This window comes from Pipistrellus hanaki (genome assembly GCF_964339955.1).
Source record: "Pipistrellus hanaki genome assembly, chromosome: 12".
Lineage (NCBI taxonomy): Eukaryota > Metazoa > Chordata > Mammalia > Chiroptera > Vespertilionidae > Pipistrellus > Pipistrellus hanaki.
The window spans coordinates 54,954,391-54,975,761 of record NC_140514.1 but is presented as its reverse complement, the minus strand read 5'-3'; the positions used below and the strand labels follow the sequence as shown (position 1 = coordinate 54,975,761).

The 21,371-nt window shown below is 54.9% G+C and overlaps 1 protein-coding gene across 2 annotated transcripts; it reads left to right on the top strand.

Annotated features, from left to right (window-relative positions):
* The first annotated feature begins 775 nt into the window (after nt 1-775).
* On the top strand, nt 776-19,013 carry CNNM3 (cyclin and CBS domain divalent metal cation transport mediator 3). 2 transcript variants are annotated; one of them, XM_084900877.1, is made up of 8 exons: nt 776-2,179; nt 9,592-9,735; nt 10,637-10,798; nt 11,176-11,345; nt 11,521-11,617; nt 11,966-12,099; nt 12,452-12,590; nt 14,949-15,421. In XM_084900877.1, the coding sequence occupies exons 1-8, from the start codon at nt 826-828 to the stop codon at nt 14,996-14,998; spliced, it is 2,250 nt and encodes a 749-aa protein (XP_084757003.1). In that variant the 5' UTR covers nt 776-825; the 3' UTR covers nt 14,999-15,421. The 2 variants fall into 2 exon arrangements, with proteins under 2 accessions (XP_084757003.1, XP_084757002.1); XM_084900876.1 differs by lacking the exon at nt 14,949-15,421 and adding an exon at nt 15,440-19,013 and having other exon boundaries at nt 777-2,179.
* The last annotated feature ends 2,358 nt before the right edge of the window (nt 19,014-21,371 follow it).

Sequence of the window (21,371 nt, the reverse complement as noted above, 5' to 3'; positions counted from 1 at the left end):
AACCAGAAACCTTTGGTGTACAGGATAATGCTCTACTGAGCCACCTGCCAGGGCTGTGCTGGATTTTGTCTTTGGATATTGACAAATGACCATTTGTGTGATCCAAATGGCTTCAACTGTCCAAAGGTTTCCCAACAAAATGAGTGATTGCTATGTCCTTTCCTCAGGAAGCCTAAGACTAAGAACTAGAAGTGGAGCGGATAGGTCAGGCATTCCTGACAGTCTCCGAATGTGGCTGGGGTGGTGACCTGGGAGGGTGTCGCGTATTAGGCAGGTCGTGTTGAAACCCAACATCTGCCGAGTCATGCTTCACTTTTCTCCTGGAAAATAACATGAAGTAGCGGCGAAGGTCCCAGGGGGTAGTGATCTCCTGTGTTTCTATGCTTTCCTGCAAGAGCTGTCTCCGTTCCCGGGACTAGAGCGGGTCAGAAGCCATCAACAAGCATCTTCCCGACCTTAGCTTCACCGAGCCCAACTCGGATTTCCCTTCGCCCTCCGTCTCTAGTCGGCAGTTCCCAGGCCCTTCCCTCAGAAAGCGACACGTCTCCCTACACTGAGACCCTCGCTTGCGGCCGCTCGCCAGCCGGGGACCTGTCAGAGCTCAGGGCCTCCGGAGCACCGCGCCCCGCCCCCTCACTCCCCGGCCGTCAGCCCCGCCCCGGCCCGCCCGGCCCGCGCCACTTGTTTACGCCCCGGCGCAGCCTAGCCCGACCCTAGGCCCGCCCTCACGCGTCGCCCATTGGCGAAGGGGAGCGCGAGGCCGGCGCCTATTGGCCGGCGGAGGTGGAGGTAGGCTGCGCGGGGGCCCGAGACGGGCTGCGGGCGATGGCGGCTGCAGCGGCGGCGGGGCGGCTGGGCTGGCTGCTGGCCGCGCTCTGTCTGGGTCACGCCGCGGGGGAGGTGGCGCAGGGTCCACGGGTGCTGGGCGTTTGCCTGGAGCAGGCCGGGTCCGCCGGAGCGGCGTGGGCGCGCGGAGGGGAGGTGCCGGCCGTGCCTGAGGCCACCTTCCGCTTGCGCCTCTTTGGCTGGGGCTTCGGGAACAGCTCCTGGTCCTGGGCGGCCCCCGAGGGTGCGGGCTGCCCCGAGGGCGGGCCGGTCGAGCCGGCAGCCGCGTCCGGGAGGGAGGCGGCGGCGGCCCCGATAGGCGAGTGGCGCGCGCTGCTACGTCTGCGAGCCGAGGCCGAGCACCCACACTCGACGCAGCTGGCGGTGCGCGGGGAGCCGGGCGGCGCGGCGGCGGCGGCGGCGGCGGCGGCCCCCGCGGGCGAGTGGCATGCGCTGCTGCGCCTGCGCGCGGAGGCCGTGCGCGCGGAGCCCAGCGTCGCGGCGGCGGCGTTCCCGGAGGCGGTGCCGCCCTGGGCGCTCGGCCTGGGGGCCGCGGGGCTGCTGGCGCTGGCGGCGCTGGCCCGCGGCCTGCAGCTGAGCGCGCTGGCGCTGACACCGGCTGAGGTGCAGGTGCTGCGCGAGAACGGGGCAGAGGCGGAGCGCGCGGCGGCGCGGCGCCTGGAGTCGGCGCGGCGCTGGGCCAGCTACGCCCTGGGCGCGCTGCTGCTGCTGGCCTGCCTGGCGCAGGCGGCGCTGGCCGTGCTGCTGTACCGCGCGGCCGGCCAGCGCGCCGTGCCCGCCGTGCTGGGCAGCGCCGGGCTCGCGTTCCTGGTGGCCGAGGTGCTGCCGGCCGCCGTGAGCGGGCGCTGGACGCTGGCGCTGGCCCCGCGCGCGCTGGCGCTCAGCCGCCTGGCCGTGCTGCTCACGCTGCCCGTGGCCTTGCCGGTGGGTCAGCTGCTGGAGCTGGCGGCGCGCCCCGGGCGGCTGCGCGAGCGCGTGCTGGAGCTGGCCCGGGGCGGCGGCGATCTCTACAGCGACCTCAGCAAGGGCGTGCTGCGCTACCGGACCGTGGAGGACGTGCTCACGCCGCTGGAGGACTGCTTCATGCTGGAAGCCAGCGCCGTGCTGGACTTCGGCGTCCTGGCCAGCATCATGCAGAGCGGCCACACGCGCATCCCTGTGTACGAGGAGGAGCGCTCCAACATCGTGGACATGCTCTACCTCAAGGACTTGGCCTTCGTGGACCCCGAGGACTGCACGCCGCTCAGCACCATCACCCGCTTCTACAACCACCCGCTCCACTTTGTCTTCAACGACACCAAGCTGGACGCCGTTTTGGAAGAGTTCAAGCGAGGTAAGGTCTGGGAGTCGCGGAGGGGACCCGAAGGCCTTCGGTCTTCCCTAGAAAGGGGTGAGGGGTTACCGAAGCCTCGGGGAGAGGGTCCCAGCCCTGTGGGGGGCAATGAGACCTCTACGTGTCCTTTTAAAGAAGATGATGGGCCGAAACCTGTTTGGCTCAGTGGTAGAGTGTCTGTCTGCGGACTGAAGGGTCCCGGGTTCGATTCCGGTCAAGGGCATGTACCTTGGTTGCGGGCACATCCCCAGTGGGGGGTGTGCAAGAGGCAGCTGATCAATGATTCTCTCTCATCGATGTTTCTAACTCTCTATTCCTCTCCCTCTCTGTAAAAAATCAATAAAATAAAGAAGATGATGGCCTTGCAGCTCTGAATGACCTTCTGAAATATCACTTAAGGACCATCGTTCAGAGGGTGACAGCGCTCATAGCGAGCAAACCGTCCCCTTTCCTGGTAGGCCCCCAATTCTGGGAGGCTGTCCACTAGATTCCAGCCCCCATTATGGGCTTTGGGTTTGTAGCACATCCAAACTCTCGGATAGAAACTAAAAAACGTAGAGAAAACTTGTGTCCAGATACCTATTATCTGCCCTCATATGCAGGCACAGTCCAGAGATATCGAGGCTTAATGTTTTTGCTGGTGGAGGGTCTTGCCTTCCACCTGTCAAAAACGCAGCCCCTGTGAAGAGCAGTGAGCCAGGGAGGCCTGTGATGTGAAACTGCCCCGTCCTTGTCCATCCGCAGTGTTTCCAGCTCGTCCTTGTTCAGGCCACCGAGGGCTGCTGCCTTGCTGATGACAGGAAAGGAGTGGTTGACAAATACCTTTCTGCAGGTGTGGATGGAATGTCCACTTTGATTTTGCCAGAAACAACTTCATGGATGCCGATTTAGTCTCCCCTTCAGCTGTCTTCTTTCAGAAAACTTCCGTAAGGGCTTTCAGGTTCTCCCGTAACCACATTTTACTCTCTTTCATCTTGATGTATCTGAGCAGTTCTTAGGTTGCAGGTAAAAACCAAACCTACCCTCCAGGTGTGAAGGTGTGGGCTGCCCTGCAGTCCTTTCCGTGGCCAACGCGACGTGCTCCTTACAGCGTGGCTGCTCCTGGCTGCCAGCCAGCTTCTCAGACCCGAACTGCAGGGTGGGCACAGGGGACACCCCAGAATTCTGGGTGGGCTTCATTCCAGAGGCTGTGTAATGTGAGGCTGGGAAGTGATAAAGCCCCCTGACCTTCGTGGCTGGCCCCTGGTGGTGAAGGCAGGGAGGCGGGGGACAGGGAAGCAGGGACGCAGGGATCCAGGGAGACGGAGGGGGGGGAGGGCCCACGGGAGCAGGGAGACAGGGAGACAGGGAGGTGGGGGACAGGGAAGCAGGGATGGGGGCGGGGGGGCACGGGAGCAGGGAGGCAGGGAGACAGGGAGGTGGGGGACAGGGAAGCAGGGACACAGGGATCCAGGGAGACGGGGGGGCACGGGAGCAGGGAGGCAGGGAGACAGGGAGGTGGGGGGCAGGGAAGCAGGGACACAGGGAGGCGGGGGACAGGGAAGCAGGGACACAGGGATCCAGGGAGACGGGGGGGGGCACGGGAGCAGGGAGCAGGGAGGCAGGGAGGCGGCGGACAGGGAAGCAGGGATGGGGGGGCACGGGAGCAGGGAGACAGGGAGTCGGGGGACAGGGAAGCAGGGACGCAGGGGGGCGGGGAGGCGGGGGGCAGGGCTTGTGGACCTGACCCTGTTACTCCTGCGTTAGCACTGCTTATGCAGACACTTCTGGGCGCTCATGTGCACCCCGCGGGAGGCCTGGGTGCTGCCTGGGCTGGCGGTTACTGTTAGTGCCGGGCCTCCCGTTGGACTGGAGGCTTGATGGGTAGCTCTGACTGCTCTGCTAGGGAATCTCAAGGGCGCTCCCAGCTGTCTTCCGAGAAGGGGATCATTCAGCCCCTCTCAGAGGTGGGGAGCCCCCCAGACAGAACCTCCTGGTGGTTAGTACTCCATCTGGGCCACTGTATTCTAAGAGGTGGCCCTGGAGTCAGTTGGGAGGGTTTATTCCACCTGCCCCTGCTGCCTCCCAGCTTGAGACCGTGGGGAGGCTGGACTTGACCACAGGGTGGTGCCTGTAAGCAGAGCATCTCACCACGACTGGTGTGGAGACCATGGGGGTGGGGGGGAGCGGGAGGCGATGGCACAGAGGGAGAGGATGGCGGGCTGAATGGGGTTTGGGAAGGAGACCCAAAAGGGCATTTGGAGGTAGAATTGGGAAGGTTTTGTGGTTGTCAGGGGCTTTTCAGCAAGAGGGAGGAGCTGGGGATGAGACCTGGCTTGCAGGAAGGTGAGGGCAGGGGCTGGGTGAGGAGTTTGTTCTGGACTTCGGAGTTTGTGCAGTGGCCGGAGGCCAAGTCCTAGGGGGCAGGTGCCGTGAAATGGGAAGGACCTGAGTGGAGCTGAAGGTCTGGTCCCTCCACCACAGAAGGGGAGCAGAGGGGCACAGGCATGGCGGGGAGGGCAGCAGAGAGGCTGCTGAGAAGAGCCAGCAGCTTGGAGCATCTGGAAGCCAGGGAAGGCCAGTGATCAGGAGAGGAGGCCAGCATTGCGCCGTCTGGCCTGGCTAGCCATGGTTTGGGACAGCATGGAGTGAGTGGGCATTAGGGGTGTTTCAGGTTATGAAGAGCCGCTGGGAGGTGTGGCTGGAGAGCAGAAGCCACGAGCAGTGGCTGGGAGGGAATGGCCGGATTAAGATGGGGGAGTCGGGTGGGCTTAGTTTAGATGTTGGAAAGGAGCCAGTAGAGAGGGACGGCCACGGTGCAGGCCACTCCTGTGCTGGGTGGTGGCCCCAGAGCAGCTCCGGAGAGCCACGCAGGCTTCCTGCAGCCTGACGCTGACCCTGTAGCTGCCTGCTGACCACTGCTGCTGCTGCTGGAGCTGATGGAGGTTGAGTGGGGAGCGCTTCCCTCCCTGCCTTCCTCTGTGGTGAGGGAGGGCCATTCTCAGGGCAGAACGACCACGTCGGTCTCTGTGAAATCCTGGAGCTTTCTCTGCAATTGCGCATGTAATTCTCTGGTGGATGTCTTTACTTTTCCTCGTTAGAATCCTTCTAGCATAACCCCTATGAACAAAGCATATTGTAGCCTTGATGGTGCCTGAGGTTTTAGAGTTTGGTGCCCGTCCGTCTCTGCCAGGCGTGTAGGTGGTGGTGCCTCTGAATTCCCTCCCGCTGGAGTCTCTGGCGTCTTGGCAGCCACCGTTCCGGCCCCTGTTCCTGTCCTGCTTCCGGAACCGTCTCTCTGGGACGTCACTTTCCCCAGTGGGGAGACTTAGTCCACACGATGATTTTGTGCAGATTGCCAGGAAGAGTGAGTGCTTTTGGGCTGTATTTCCTTTGAAGCCATAAGTACCATAACTTATGAGTACCCTTACGCCTGCTAACGAAACAACTAAGATTACACAGGGGAGCCTTCCAGGGCTTTCTGGACATGCTGGTGAGATGCACCATCTGCCTCTTGCTTGTGGCTCTGGCACTGTGGCAGGGCCGATGCCAGCTTTGCAGTCAGCCAGCAGGGCCCATATTTTCAGGGCATTTTATCCTCTCAGATGAAAAATAAACCCAATCCCTCCAGCTGCCCTTTCTCTGTGTACTACTGCTCCCTTACGCTGCCTTCTGGACACCTTCAGACGTTGTCGTGAGAGGAAATCCCCTGGCCACTGTTTGAGGGGCCTCCATGTGGCAGGTCCCTGAGAAAGTTGTGCCCGTTTTATAGAAGTCTGAAGGCAAAGGAGAAGTCAGTCCGTTCTGCAGGTCTCCTGCCAGAGCCAGCGGCTCCTGGGAGAAGGGAGCCGAGGTGGGTCCTCTGCGATCTCAGAGGCCCCTGGAGCCTGGGATCTGGTTTCAGAGCCGGAGAAGGCTGCTGTCAGAGTGGTGTGTCCTGATCTGGCCTGACATTGGTGTCATGTGGCAGAGTCCCCTGGCCCTTCTAGAAACGGCGCCTGCCCTCGGTGTGAGCCATTCCCACCACAAACCCCAAGGGGCGGAGAGCTGCCATCTCGTCAGGAACACGCTGACCCCCCTTCGAGCTCCCTGGCTTTTCCTCTGGGGGTGAGACAAAGGAATACAGTCATTTCCACCTTTAGTTATTGAGCATATTAGAGCATCCTCGAGATGACAAGAAAACGATGCTCTTTTCTTTAGAGGGCCCGTGGGAGTCACCAAGGGGAGGGCTTTCTCAGACTCGGGAGAGCCAGGGGAGCGTGGTGGTGAAGAGAATGGACTCGGGAGCCAGCTACTTGCATTCGAATCCTGGCTTTGCTCTGGGATGGGTCTTTGGACCTCCCTCGGCCTCATTTTCTCTGTAAACTGTAAGTGGGGATGATGGAGCTGTATGCCGCAGAGAGGTGTGAGTTACTAAGTGAGTAAAGCCCTTGGTGTCCAGCCCAGGGTAAGCATTAAGTCCTGCTGCTTCACCATCTGCAGTCAGGCTGTGCTCACAATTGATGGCACCTGAGGCTTGATGAGATACAGCAAGTGTTATCTTTTTATCCTTTCACAGCCTCATTCCTTTCTTGATCATCCTGCTAGTGGTTTTCTACGACTAAATACAGTAACCAGAGGCAGGGATAGGGTCCCTAGGCCTGGCCAGCAATCAGGGCCTTCCTGTTGCTGGCCGGGGCCTGCCCTCATTTTGTGCCGCCGCCCGCCCCCAATCATAGCGAGCGATTGAAATCCTGGTCTCTGGGTCAAACTCTGGAGGAGACACTTTGCAAATCAGCCATATATATATATATATATACACACACACACACACACACACACACACACACACACACAGATATTTGTGTGTGTGTGTATGCATGTGCATGTGCATATGTATATGTATGGTATATGTATCTGTATACGTATAGACTAGAGGCCAGGTGCACGAAATTTGTGAACTTGGGAGTGTCCCTCAGCCTGACCTGCTCCCTCTCACAGTCTGGGAACCACCTCTGTGCTCGCCAGCCGTAAGCCTGGCTTCTGGCTGAGCAGCATTCCCCCTGTGGGAGTGCAAATCTGTGTTGAGTGTCTGCCTCCTGGTGGTCAGTGCATGTCATAGTGACTGGTTGTTCTGCTGTTGGGACAAAAATGGACTTTCTGACATCCCGCGAGGGGGCCCCAGATTGCGAGAGAGCACAGGCCAGGCCGAGGGACCCCACTGGTGCATGATTGAGGCCAGGGGGAGACTGTGGGAGGGTGCCAGGGTGTGTTCGGCCTGTCTCACTCAGTCCTGACCCCAGCAGCGAGCTAACCTACCGGTTGGAGTGTCTGCCCCCTGGTAGTCAGTGCACATCATGGCAAGCTGTTGAGTGACCTTAGCATATCATTAGCATATTATGCTTTGATTGGTTGAATGGCCAACTGAATGACTGGACACTTAGCATATTAGGCTTTTATTGTATAGGACTAGAGGCCCGGTGCACGAAATTTGTGCATGCGGGAGGAGAGGGGTGTCCCTCAGCCCAGCCTGCACCCTCTCCAATCTGGGACCCCTCAAGGGATGTTGGACATCCCTCTCACAATAAGGACTGCTGGCTCCCAACTGCTGCCTGCCCCTGATTGCCCCTAACCGCTTCTGCCTGCCAGCCTGATCGCCCCCTAACCACTTCCATGCCAGCCTGATTGATGTCTAACTGTCCCCTGCCAGTCTGTTTGCCCCCAACTTCCCTCCTTTGCCAGCCTGGTCACCCCTAACTGCTCTCCCCTGCAGGCCTGGTCCCTCCCAACTGCCCTCCCTGCTGGCCATCTTGTGGCGGCCATCTTGTGTCCACATGGGAGCAGCCATCTTGTATGTTGGAGTGATGGTCAATCTGCATATTACTCTTTTATTAAATAGGATAGATAGCTTTTGCTTAAGTCTTCACATTTGCATTCCATCCAGCTTTGGAGCAGAGGTTCAGACCCCGGGGGCATGGGGGGGTTGTGATAGTATAAATGCTACAGGAATGGGGCATGCGTGCCTCATAGAGCTCCACAGAGTATGTTTCTAACCTCAACACACAGAATTGTGGTTAAACCCAGGGTATAGAAAGGAGGATTCACACAAAGAAAGGAACCAAAAGATTCTTGAAGGAAGTACCCTTTACTTTGCAAGCCCAAGCCAGCTTTCCCCCCAGGCCAGCCGTTTCCCTGGTAACAGAGTAGGGCGTGGAGATCAGCCTGCTCTCAGACCCAGGACCTGCTCAACCCAATTGCCACCTCCCATGTGTGCTCCTGAGCTTGGGAGGTAACTAGTCTGAACCGAGCTGTGCTATAAATGCAGACACACAGTAGACTTCGAAGACTCGCACAAAAAGTAAAACATTTGTTAATGTGTTTATATTGATTGCATGTCAAAGTGGTTTAGCTATATTGACTTAAAACAGTAGATTACCAGTTTTTATTTCACCTGGGTCTTTTTTTTTTTTTTTTTTTTTAACGTAGCTATCAGAACTTAGGAATCACATGAGTGGCTCGCATTGTGTTTCTCTTGTGCGTGTACACAGTTCTATAGATGAAGAGCACTCACTAAGCAGGGTGAGCTCCTGACTTTCCCCAACAAGCCCAATACTCAGGAAGTGTGGGATTTTTTTCAAGTTTACATTTCCTTGTTAAACAAATAGGAAGGTAACAGAGACAGAGAGGAAAGGGAAAGTTCCCACACAGGCCCCTGGATGACCTTCCTAGACCTTGGCTTTGGAAAGCAAGGGCAGCTTTCAGAACTGGGGAATCTGCCTTCGGAGGGTCAGACGGGGGGGCCTCTCTCCGCTCCACTTAGTCGGTCCTGGGGAGCCTCCATTTCTGGAGTTGGTGCCTGTGTCCCCAGTTTCTCTGATGCATCCACGGCGGAGCCACATTGACGGCGTGGAGCCACACAGGCCGGGGCTGACTCTGGCTCGGGGGGCCTTGTGCCGGGGAGCGCAGTGTCCGGGTTCGGGTTCCTCCCGTGTGAGGTGAGGCCAGTCCTCGTGAGCATTAAGATCCCAGCTCTACCTGGTTTGGCTCAGTGGATAGACTATTGGCTTGTGGTCTAAAGGGTCCCAGGTTCCATTCCTGTCAAGGACACATGCTGGGGTTGTAGTCTTGTCCCAAGTCTACTGTGTGTCTGCATTTATAGCACAGCTCGGTTCAGACTAGTTACCTCCCAAGCTCCCGATCAATGATTCTCCCTCATCATTGATGTTTCCATCTCTCTCTCCCCTCTTCCTCTCTGAAATTAATAAAAGTGTGTGTGTGTGTGTGTATAGTGTGTGTGTGTATATATACAATATATATCTCCCAGAAAAGTCACACCCAGTGCTTGGAGGGTCTTAGGGACACAAACATCAGTACCTGTCCTGTGGGCTTGTGCAGGATGGGACCCAGAGACGGGGAGCCTCTGGCACCCTGTCACAGGCACTTCCCCTCCCCAGGGAAGTCCCACCTGGCCATCGTGCAGAAGGTGAACAACGAGGGGGAAGGTGACCCCTTCTACGAGGTCCTGGGCCTGGTCACCCTAGAAGACGTCATTCAGGAGATCATCAAGTCCGAGATCCTGGACGAGTCCGAGGACTACCGTGAGTCCCGCCTGCTGGCCGCTTTTGGCTCAGTGGCCTTCGGGCTCCGAGGGGTGTGCTTCCGTTTGGGGGGTGCCGGTCTCTGGTCGGAGCTGTTCCCTCTGTTCTTCCCCTGTGTTGCCCTTATGGGAGAGCACCCTCCGGGGGCGGAGCCCTGTGGCCACCCACCCACCCGGGGCCTCGCAGTTCCAGCACCTGCTTGGGGCGCCGCTTGTTCTCCCGTCACTGAGGGGCCTCTGTCCTTTCGGGCGTTTCCAAGATTCCTCCTCACTCCTTTTGCTTCTCATGTGGTTTGTACAGTGTCTCCTCAAACTTGTTCTTTACTGAGAACCGGCTCTTTGCTAAGAGGGTCCTCCCAAAACCTGTCCCTGGGCCCGTGCTTGTGTCTTAGAAGCACCTGCCTCTTAGGATGGTGACAGGTGTGCAGGATGGGCATAGAGCCCATGCTCAGCGCCGGGCTCCCACCTGTGTGTGCTGCCGGGAGAACTGCTTTGCCCAGGTGTCCCTTCCTGTAGCACCTTTAGTTTCGTTCCCTGGGCTGCTCCAGGCTCAGAGCTACCACTTAGATGCCATCGGGTAGCACCAGGCCCTCCAATGCCTGCTTCCGGCGAGTGGTCTACTGACCACAGGAGCCTGTCACTTAGCTTCTTTCTGTCTTGTCGGCATTATCTCCTCCCAGCTCCAAGGAGAGGCCCTTTCTCGGGGAATGTTTGCGTGTGGGCCTCTGGCTCTCTGTCCTGAGCACCAGGGTCACAGTGTGGGATTGACAGCCGGGCACCACCCAAGGATGTGTCCTGGGGGCTCGGAGCCCCCAGGAGGGGTGCAGGCAGCATGCCCCTTGGGTAGGCATGTTGGCAGGAGGGCTGCTGGTGCCTAAGCTGCCTTCTGCTCGCCATCCCAGGAGACACTACGGTGAGGAAGAAGCCTGCTGCTCTCAGTGTCCCTCTCAGTGTCCCTCTCAGGCGGAAAGAGGAATTCTCCTTGTTCAAGGTGTCTGACAATGAGTGTAAAGTGAAAATCTCGCCTCAGCTGCTCTTGGCCACCCAGCGCTTCCTTTCCCGAGGTGAGGATGCTTACCCGTCCAGTGGGTCAGGAGACCCCGGGCGGCCATTGCCTTCCCGTCCCAGTAAGCAGGAGAGTGTCCAGGAGCAGCTCTGTGCTCCTCTTGGCTGTCCTGGCAGCAGACACCCTTCTGGACACTCGGGTCACCCCAGGGGGCCGCTCCGCGCCCCACACATCCAGAAGCAGGGCCAGGCCGAGGCCACCTGTGCGAGCCTCCGCCAGGAAGCCTTGCGGTGGTGTGTATGGCTGCGAGTCCTCTTGTGTTGGGAGGGACTCGGCTCGAGGGCCGGCCAGGAGATTGCAGGTGGGCAGCAGGCGTCGGTGGTTACGCTGGCCGCCAAGGGCCCAGTGGACACTCTCTCTCTCTGCCGCGGGCAGAGGTGGATGTGTTCAGCCCGTTGCGAATCTCCGAGAAGGTCCTGTTGCACCTGCTGAGGCACCCCAGCGTCAACCAGGAGGTGAGGTTTGACCAGAGCAACCGCCTGGCTGCACACCATTACCTGTACCAGCGCAGCCAGCCGGTGGATTACTTCATCCTCATCCTGCAGGTAACAGGAGCCCGGCCAGGCCCCCACCGGTCGGAAAGCAGGGACGGGTCTGAGCGAGGGAGGCACGTCTAGGTACCCCTCTGCGTAATGCTTGTGCTTCTGCTTGTGCTTCTGCTTGTGCTTCCTTCCGGCAGGAGACGTAACGTGTGTGCGTCTGTCTCTCTCCGCCTCCCAGGGCAGGGTTGAGGTGGAGATCGGGAAGGAGGGCCTGAGGTTCGAGAACGGGGCGTTCACCTACTATGGCTTGTCTGCCCTGACAGCCCCGTCTTCAGGTAAGCTGTGCCCCCCTTCCCCCCGCCCCCCGGTGAAGGCTGGGCTGGCTGAGGCTCTCCCTCTGCTGTGGCGGGGCCCCCGGACCAGGATCTGCCCTCCTCCCCCTCCAGCGCGGCCTTCTACAGGGCGGCCTGCTTCAGGACTGCGGGGCTGCCGCTCAGGGGCTGCGGGAAGGGCAGGTGTTTTCATTCCTGTACACCTCTCCCTGGAGGAAGCTGTTTGCCATCTCCCCAAGTTCCTGGCCGAGGTCCCGGTGTGAGGTGGGGGCTCCGCGGCGGTGCAGGTGTCCCCACACGGTGGGCTGCCAGCTCCCAGCGGGCTCCCGTGACTGCTTGTTCTCTCCCTAGTTCACCAGTCCCCGGTGTCCTCGCTCCAGGCCCTCTGCCAGGACCCGCAGCCCGAGCCAGCCGACGGCACCCGCCCGTCCACGTACTGTCCTGACTACACCGTGAGGGCCCTCTCTGACCTGCAGTTCATCAAGGTTTGGACTCTCATTGGCTCTGGCCTCTGACCAGCTTTGTGTCCCCGAAGGTTAGACCCCTGGTCACCAGGTTGTGTGACCTGAGAGTAAATTCCTAGTAAGTCAGTCTGAGACGTCCCAGAGCAAACCTTGAATTGGCTCTGCCGCCTCCAACGGCTGCTGATCGGTCTCGCCTCTGGGCCTAGGCACCCAGTTTCCTTCTGATCTTAAGGACACTTTGCTCGATTGTCCTTAGCTAGCCTGTGGTTCTTCCTTCTCCTCATCCCGCCCAGAGTGACGCCTCCTGCTTGTGGGCAGGAGAGGGTGGCGTGAGCGGGCGCTTCACCTGCTCCGAAATGCGTTCTTCCTCCAGGTCACGCGGCTCCAGTACCTCAATGCGCTCCTGGCCAGCCGAGCCCAGCCCCTGCCACCGTCCCCCGAGAGCGCGGACCTCCAGGTCATCCCGGGCAGCCGGACCCGGCTCCTCGGTGACAGGACAGCCGCGGCAGCAGGTGAGCCCGGGGCCGCGCTGCCGCGCACACACTGGCTCTCTCCGCCCTGCGTTCTCCCTCCTCCCCTTCCTCCGGACGGCCCCGAGTTCTGTCCACCAGCAGGCACTTGAGTCTGTGAAGGCAACGTTTCCTCTTGAGAGCCTGTTGGGTGGTTGACTTAGGGAATGAGATCACGTCCAGACGTGGTCATTTGGGATAAGGGTTAGGTCCCCCAGAAAGTGAGGTTGGGTCCCGGTGGGCCTGGCTCCGAAGGCGGTGGCTGGTGGGCACATCCAGCCATAGGCCCCGAGGCCTGTGCTAGGAGAGGCTCGGATCCCGCCCTGGGCTCCTCTGCGCAAGACGCTTGTGATGGGGCTGAGCTTTGCGATGGGAGATGGCAAACCCCACCCTCCGGTGTGAGGAGGGCCTCCGTGAGGGGTGGGAGGTGGCAGCGTCGGGAACCTTCTTGCCCTCGTTAATCAGGAGGTTCCTTTACTCGGAGCTCCTCCTGGGTCGGGGTCGGAGACGCCGAGGCTGTGGGCGGGAAGGCCGCAGGGGGCTGAGCTCCTGGGCACCGTGCTCTGACTCCTCTGAGGCTGTCCCTGAGTCCTGGGCGGGGGGTGATGCCCACTTTCCAGATGAAGATTTGGGGCAGAGACGGACTCAGGCCCTCCGGCGTGCAGCCCGTGTGTGCCCTTGTCCCGGCTGTGGTGCCTCCCGGAGAACAGCGGTGCCTGCTCAGGCCCATGCTGAGCACACGATGTTCTTACAGCACAAAGATGCTCTCTGAGGGGGGATACAGGTGCAAGGGACAGCAGTGCCCCCGCCCCCACACTGGGTGTTGGAAAGGCGGCCCCGGTGGGGTGCGCTGCTGCAGTCCGGCGTGGGCTGCCCCCGCCCTCGTCCGGTGAGGTCGTTGATTCTGTGACGTCCCCTTGTTAGTCCTGGCCGTGGGCTCAGAGCCTTTGGTTTTCTCGTGTGGAGCCTTTCCCGGCCCCAGCTGCTCGGCCTGCGCGTGTCATGTTCAGAGTACAGACTTAGGTCTCAGAAGGATGGTTTTCTCTTCATTTCATCTTTTACCCGATTCCCAGGGTTTAAGCCCTTTTTTGGCTTCTGCTGCTCAGAGGTCAGTCCCCTAAGGGACTGATGGATAGTGAGCCTGTGCGTCATGCCCCTTTGTAACAGATTGCCTCCTGCTCTGCAGTCACGTTGGGGCTGTTCTCCGAAGTGCGGCTGAGCTTTGCCCGTGAGGCTCACCGCTGTCTTTCCGCTCCTGGCCCTGGTTTCTGCCCCTTGCTGCGTCCCTGCCTCGGAGGGCTGGCTGTCACTCCGCACGGAGGCCTCAGGAGCGCGGCTTCTGCTGCAGTCAGGCCCCTCCCGGAGAACGTGCTCAGACGCAGGGTGGTTTTGACTCCGATAGAGCAGTGGATCAAGGATTGGTTCTGGCCCTTGGCCTGCTCTTGTAAATAGTTGAGTTTTGTTTTTTAAATATGTTCTTAGTAATTTTTGAGAAAGAGAAAGAAAAACAATGATTGGCTGCCTTCGCACGCCCCCTACATTCCAGGCATGTACCCCGATCAGGAATCGAACTGGCAACCTTTTGGTGCATGAGACAATGCTCAACTAACTGAGCCACACTGGCCAGGGCATAAATAAAGTTTTATTGGGATCTACCTGCTTGTTCACAGATTGTATGTGGCAGCCTTTGAGCTACAATAGTGGAGTCAAATTGTTACAGAGGCCATGTGACCTGCAAAACCTGAAAGTACTGGCCTTTTATATATATATATATATATATATATATATATATATATATATATATATATATATATATTTTATTGATTTCAGAGAGGAAGTGAGGGACAGAGAAACATCAGCAATAAGAATCATGGATCAGCTGCCTCCTGCACGCCCCCTATTGGGGAATCGAGCCCACAACCTAGGCTTGTGCCCTTGACCAGAATCGAACCCAAAGACCCTTCAGTCCAAGGCTGACGCTCTATCCACAGAGCCAGACTAGGGCAGAACTAACCTTTTACAGAAATAGTTTTCTGACCCCTGACCTGCATTTCACTTTGGAGTAACTCCTCCACGTGCAGCACTCACAGAACGGGACTTTCGGGGGAAAGTTCATGAAGACCTGTTCCCTGACCCTCTGTTCCGAGCAGCCTGAGGCAGAGTGCGTGCCCCTGCCTGGGCCCTGCCCAGCAGGTGCCCGAGGCCGCGGTGTGCGGGCAGAGGCCTGCGGGTTCGGCTCAATAGCTGTCTTCTCTCTCTCTCTCTCCCTCTCTCTCTCTCCCTCTCTCTCTCCCTCTCTCCCTCTCTCTCTCTCTCCCCCTCTCCGTCTCTCTCCCCCCCCCTCCTCTCTGCTCTCTCCAGCCTGCCCAGTAGGCCTTCCCCTCTTTGGCACTTTTGGAAACTGCAGTTGATAATTGCCTGGATTAGTGAGCATTTTTGTTTTAAGAAAACGCCCAAGGTAAATACCTTCCCTTTCCTTTGGCTTTGCTTTCCTTTCCCAGGTCTGCTGGGGGAGCTCCGAGACCGCTTCCCTGCCTGGGGGCCTTCCTCCCGGCGGGTGCGGGCCCTTCCCGTCCCTCCTGCTGCTTCTCACTTCATTTCTCTGGGAGACAAGACTCATGGACCCGCCCAGCCTTGGAGGCTAAAGCCCCTTCCAGGGCAGGCTCCCCTTGCCCAGCATACGGCCTCGGCCTCCTGCGGCCACAGCCCAGCCCTGCCTCCCTGCCTCAGTGGTGACCGTGTCCCCTACGCGGTGTCTGGGAGGCGGAGTCAGGCCTCTGCCTGCCCTGCCCCCTCCTTCCCCCAGAGGATGCTCCCCCTTCCGTCCGGCAGTAATTCTCCCTCTCCCCTAGGGTCCAGCCACGGCGGGCCCGGCCTCCCAGCGGAGGGGAGCCCCGGGCGGAACCCCGGCGTGTAACTGCTTGCAGGCAGCCGGGTCTGGGGAGCAGGCCAGCCCGTCCTCCCCTCGGCCACGTTTTAGATGGCCCTTCAGACGCCGTCCGGAGCCTCGGAGGGCCTGCCTCCTCCAGGAAAGAGGGCTCAGCGGGCCCAGCCCTCCAGGCCTGCTTCCCGGGATGGAAGGACACCGCCATCGCCCTGGTCGGGGCCAGCCTGCTCCCTGTGACGGTGCAGGGCCTGCCCCTCCTGGGCCCTGCCATGACGTGAGTGCACGATCACGGCCTTTCTGTGGCCGTGGCCGTGGCCTGTACTCGCTCTGCTTCTCTGCCAACTGCTGCTGCTGGCAGCACTTTCTGAGCAAACCACGGCACCAGTTACGGCTGGGGGTTCAAATCCATGGCCTTGTCATGGCCAACGTGGAGGCCTCCCTGACAGTGCCATGTCTCAGCACGCCCCAGCCTGCCCTTTGTGCCAAACCAAGCCTGTGCCACCAGTCCTGCCCCTCCTGTGGAGGTGGCTGGCTGACCCGGCAGAGCCCTGAGCAAGCTGCAGGCCCTGGGACAGGACGGCCTGCGCTTCCCGCCACACATCTGCCTGGGGGACGGGCGAGCCCGGCCACGGAGCAGCTTCCTGCCAGCCCGTCCTCCCGCCCAGGCCACGTTCTGTGTTACGAGAGGTCCTGTGAGCGGAGGGCCCTGTGCAGCCAGGCCTTTCTGCATGGTCAGATCCCGGGAACAGGAACCAGAACGAGACCAATTTCACGCCTCCCTCCTCGGCTGCCCGGTCGTGTGGCTGTGAGTGCCTGGCGAGCAGTGAGGGAGTGGGAGTCGAATGGGGACCAGGTGCATCACCGCCACCTTTCTTTTAGAAAAAGAAGAGACTTCTGTCTCTGAAGCATTTCAAGCTTTTGCCTGTTTCCTATCCCTGGCTATGGGTTTTAGGAGAATCGGGAGCAACAAGATTCTGTTTTTGTTTTTTGTCTTTTTCCTTCCCGTTTCCCTCTGTTAACCGCCCACAGCTCTCCAGCTGCGTAGAAGCGGCATCACGGGGCCCTGGATCTCAGAGAGGGCGGGGGGGACGGAGGTTTCTGGAACCTTTCTCAGAGGAATTTGGGTCCTTATCTGGGATCAGCAGGATGGAAGCTGTTCTCCAGGAAATCACTCCAAGAGCAAAACCCCAGGTGGGAGCAGCAGGTCCTGAGGATGTCTCATTATTCTGTGTCCAGTGCCGGTGAGGCGCCCGGGGGTAGCTCTGGCTTATGTCACTGCAGAGCCTGCTGAGGCCAGGGAGGGCCTCGCTGTGCTGTGCACCTCTCTCCGGACTGTGGTTCTTCCCCGGGTTCATCGCCTGGAAAATTAGACATTCTGAGGCCGGGGCCCACCCGGGGGGATGGAATGGGTCTGACAGCAGGATTTCAGTCTTGAAATAACGTTAGGTTCACAGAAGGGCTCCATGCACCCTTCATCTGGCTCCCTCATGTTAACATCTTACGTCACCTCAGTACCTTTATCAAAACTAAAAGTTAACACTGGTACAACAATAACTAAATCACACTTTACAATATGGGTTCTACCAGTTTTTCTAATGTCCTTTCTCAGTTGCAGGATCCATTCCAGATATCAGTTTAGAACTATTACTTTTTTTTCTATCTATTTGTTTTGAATGTACAGATTCATAGGAAGTTGCAAAGATAGAGGTACCCTTCACCCTGCTTTCCTCAATGGTTACATCTTAGTTACAATCAGTATCAAATCAGGAATGGACACGGCAGTAGGATGGTTAGTTATATATCATCTCATGTGTAGCTTTGTGTGACCACTGCTACAGCCTGGACACAACCGTCCGGTTGCCATCAGCATCTCACTCTACCCTTTTATACCCCCACCCCACCTCCAGCCGCCATCCCAATCCCTGGCAACCCTTGATCTGTTTGTCAGCTCGCCAGTTCTGTCATTTCAAGAATGTATAAATGGGGTTGAGTAACATGTAGCATCTGGGGTTGGGTTTTCTCGGCATAGACTCTGGATATCTCCCGGTGGTTGTGGGGTCCACAGTTCGTCCCTTTTGGTGGTTGCGTGGTTTTCCATGTATGCTCCTTCTAGTTAAGGACGGGGAGGTGGTTTCCAGTTCTTGGCTATCCCAATAAAGCTGCTATGAACGTTCTTCACAGGTTTCTGTGTAAATGTTGGGTTCTTTGAAATAAATGACCAGAAGTGCAATCGCTAGATTATATGGTTATTGCACGTTTTGGTTTTTCAAATGGACAAACTTCCAGAGTGGCTGCACCATTTTACAATACATCTCCACCAACAACGAGTGTGACCCAGTTTCTCTGAATCCTGCCAGCATTTCGTGTTGTCACTTTTATTTTGGCCATTCTGGTAGGTGTTGTGACATCTCATGTGGTTTTCACACAGTGGCTAATGTGTATCTTTTCATATGCTTATTCACTCCATGAAATATCTGTTCATGTCTTTTGCCAATTTTCTAATTGGATTGTTTAATTTTTTTAATGTAAAGTCGTTTTTTTAATTTATTGATTAAGGTGTTACATATGTGTCCTTATTCCCCGATTCCCGCCCCTCCCCCCTATGAGGTTTGTTTTTTAAAATATATTTTCATTTATTTCAGAGAGGAAGGGAGAAGGAGAGAGAGAGAGAAACATCAGTGACGCGAGAGAATCATTGATTGGCTGCCTCCTGTGCGCCCTGACTGGAAGCTGAACTGTGACCTCCTTATTAATAGGTTGGTGCCCAACCATTGAGCGACACTGGCCAGGCTGCTGCTGAGTGTTCAGAATTCTTAATATATATTCTAAATACTAATCCTTTTTTAGGGTTTTGGTTTACAAATAGCTTTTTTTTTTTCATCCTCTAAACAGGACATTTTACAGAGCAAACATTTTTAATTTTAATAAAGTCCCATTTACAGATTTTTTCCCTCTTATTGATTATGCTTTTGATGACATGGCTCAGAATCTGCCTCCTGCTAGATGCTGAAGATTATCTCCTATGTTTTCTAAACTTTATAGATTTGTTTTACATTTAAGTCTGTGACCCATTTGGAATTAATTTTTGTATAAGGTATGACCTTCTGGTCAAGGTTCTTTTTTCCTCAATTTGCATTTTACTGTTTACTAATGAGATTGAGTGTCTTTTACGTGTTGCTAGGTAATTCATATTTTCTCTTCTGGGAAATGCCTGTTATATCTTTTGCCTTTTAAAATTTTTTTATTATGATTTTATTAATTTTTTAGAGAAGGGAGAGGTGTAGTATGATAGAAACATCAATGATAGAGAAACATCACTGATAGGCTGCCTCCTGTACCAAACCAGCAACCTGGTCATGTGCCCTGACCGGGAAACCAGTGGTCTCTTGGTCCTGGGTCAGAGCTCAACCACTGAGCCACAGCAGCTGGTCTCTTTTGCCCTATTTCCATTGAGTTTGTATTTTTCTTATTTATTCATATGAGTTCTTTATGTGTCCTGGGTTCTAATCATTTGTAGAATAAATATGTTGCAAAAAGTTCTGTTTGTTGTAGTTTATCATTCTACTGATTATGTCTTTTGATAAATAGTCATTCTTAATTTTTCTGCAATCAGACTTAATCAGATATTTTCTTCAATGGTTGGTATTTTGTGTCTTGATAAATCCTTTTCTACCCTGTTGTCATAAAAATATTTTTCTACATTATCTACATGCCCACATACACACACATTTAAATGTCTAACCCACCAGAAAGTGATAACTGTATGCACTATTCAATTTCCTTTATTTTCCCCCAAATGGATAACCAAGTGTTCAAATCCTACATATTGAGAAGCACATCTTCTCTCTGTAATGCCCTCTGTCATAAATCAGATGTTCACATATGTATTGATTTGTTATCTTGCAACTTGACTATTTTCCCCCCAATAATCTTATGGTGACATCTTTAAGGTTTTCTATATAGTATTATGCCATCTACAAATAAGGATAGTTTTACTTCCCAGTTTGGATGCCTTTTATTTTTCTTATTTGCATTGGCTAGGGTTTCCAATACCATGTTGAATAACAATGGTGAGGCATCTTTTCCTTGTTCCTCATCTTAGAAGAAAAGCTGTCTTTTCTCAGTTTCCATCATTGAGTATGATATTGGCTGAGGGTTTGTCAGAACTGGTCTTTATTATGTTAGGTACTTCTGTACCCATTTTATTAAGTGTTTTAATCATCAATGGATGTTGGAGCTTGTCAAATGCTTTGTCTACATTTATTAATATAATATGACTTATTTTGTAAATTTAGTGTGTTACTGCATTGATTTGCATGTGTTGAACCATCCTTGATCACAATGTATATGATCTTTTTAATGTTTTGTTTGATTTGCTAGGATTTGGTTCGGATTTTTACATCTATGCTCATCAGAGATATTGGCCTGTAGTTTTCTTTTTTTGTGTTGTCCTTGCCTGGTTTTGGTATCAGGGTTACATTGGCCTCATAAAATGAGTTAGGAAGTTTCTCCTCCTCTTTAATTTTTTTTTTTTTTTTAAGAATTAGAGGAGGATATTAAATATTTGCTGAGTGTTAGGGTAGAAAAGCCATCTGGTCCTGGGCTTTTGTTTTTTGGGGAGGTGCTGTGTGTTTTTTTTTAGTGTTTCAATTTTGTTACCAATGATTGGTCTATTTAGGTTTTCCAGTACCTTGTGATTCTGTCTAGGGCAGCTATATATTTTAAAGAATTTGTCCATTTCTTCTAGGTTATTGAATTTGGTGGCATATAACCTTTCGTAGTATATACTTAAAAGTCTAAGCGACCATCTGACTATTTGACTTTTTGACTGATAGCTATGACATGCAATGACCACCAGGGGGCAGATACTCAACACAGGAGCTGCTGAGCTGAGGTGACTTGGCAGCTGAGGTTCTCCCGTGACACAGCCTGGAAATGGGCTCTCTTCTCTCTGGCTCCTCAGATTTTTAATTCACTTGATTTTTAGGTTCACTTGATATATATGTATTTGTTGATCATAATTTTTATCTTTACCTTTTTCTTCTTCCTCTTCTTAAAGAATACCTTTCAGCATTTCATATAATACTGGTTTGGTGGTGATGAATTCCTTTAGCTTTTTCTTATCTGTGAAGCTCTTTATCTGCCTTTCAATTCTGAATGATAACTTTGCTGGGTAGAGTAATCTTGGTTGTAGGTTCTTGCTGTTCATCATTTTGAATATTTCTTGCCACTCCTGTCTGACCTGCATAGTTTCTGTTGAAAAATCAGCTGATAATCATATGGGTGCTCCCTTATAGGTAACTTTTTTTCTTGCTGCTTGTAAGATTTTCTCTTTGTCTTTTGCCCTTGGCATTTTAATTATGATGTGTCTTTGGTGTGGTCCTCTTTGGATTCCTTTTGTTTGGGGTTCTGTGTGCTTCCTGGACTTGTAAGTCTATTTCTTTCACCAGGTGGGGGAAGTTTTCTGACATTATTTCTTCAAATAGGTTTTGCGCTCTCTCTTCTTCTGGCACCCCCATAATTCTGATGTTGGTATGCTTGAAGTTGTCCCAGAGGCTCCTTACACTATCTTCAACTTTCTGGATTCTCTTCTCTCCTTGCTTCTCCGGAGGAGTGTCCTTTGCCTCTTTGTATTCCAAATCTTTGACTTGATTCTTGCATTCCTCTAGTCAGCTGTTGGGTCTCTGTATAATATTTTTTATTTCAGTCAGTGTATGTTTAATTTCTAGTTGGTCCTTTTTCATATCCTTGAGGGTCTTGTTAAATTTATCGGCCTTTTCTAGGAAATACAGTGGTGCCTCGCATAACGAACGCCTCGCACAGCGAACTTTGGACAGGTTTTTCATGAAACCATCGGCCAAAAAGCAGAAAATGGATGAAGATGTGCAAGATTCGGT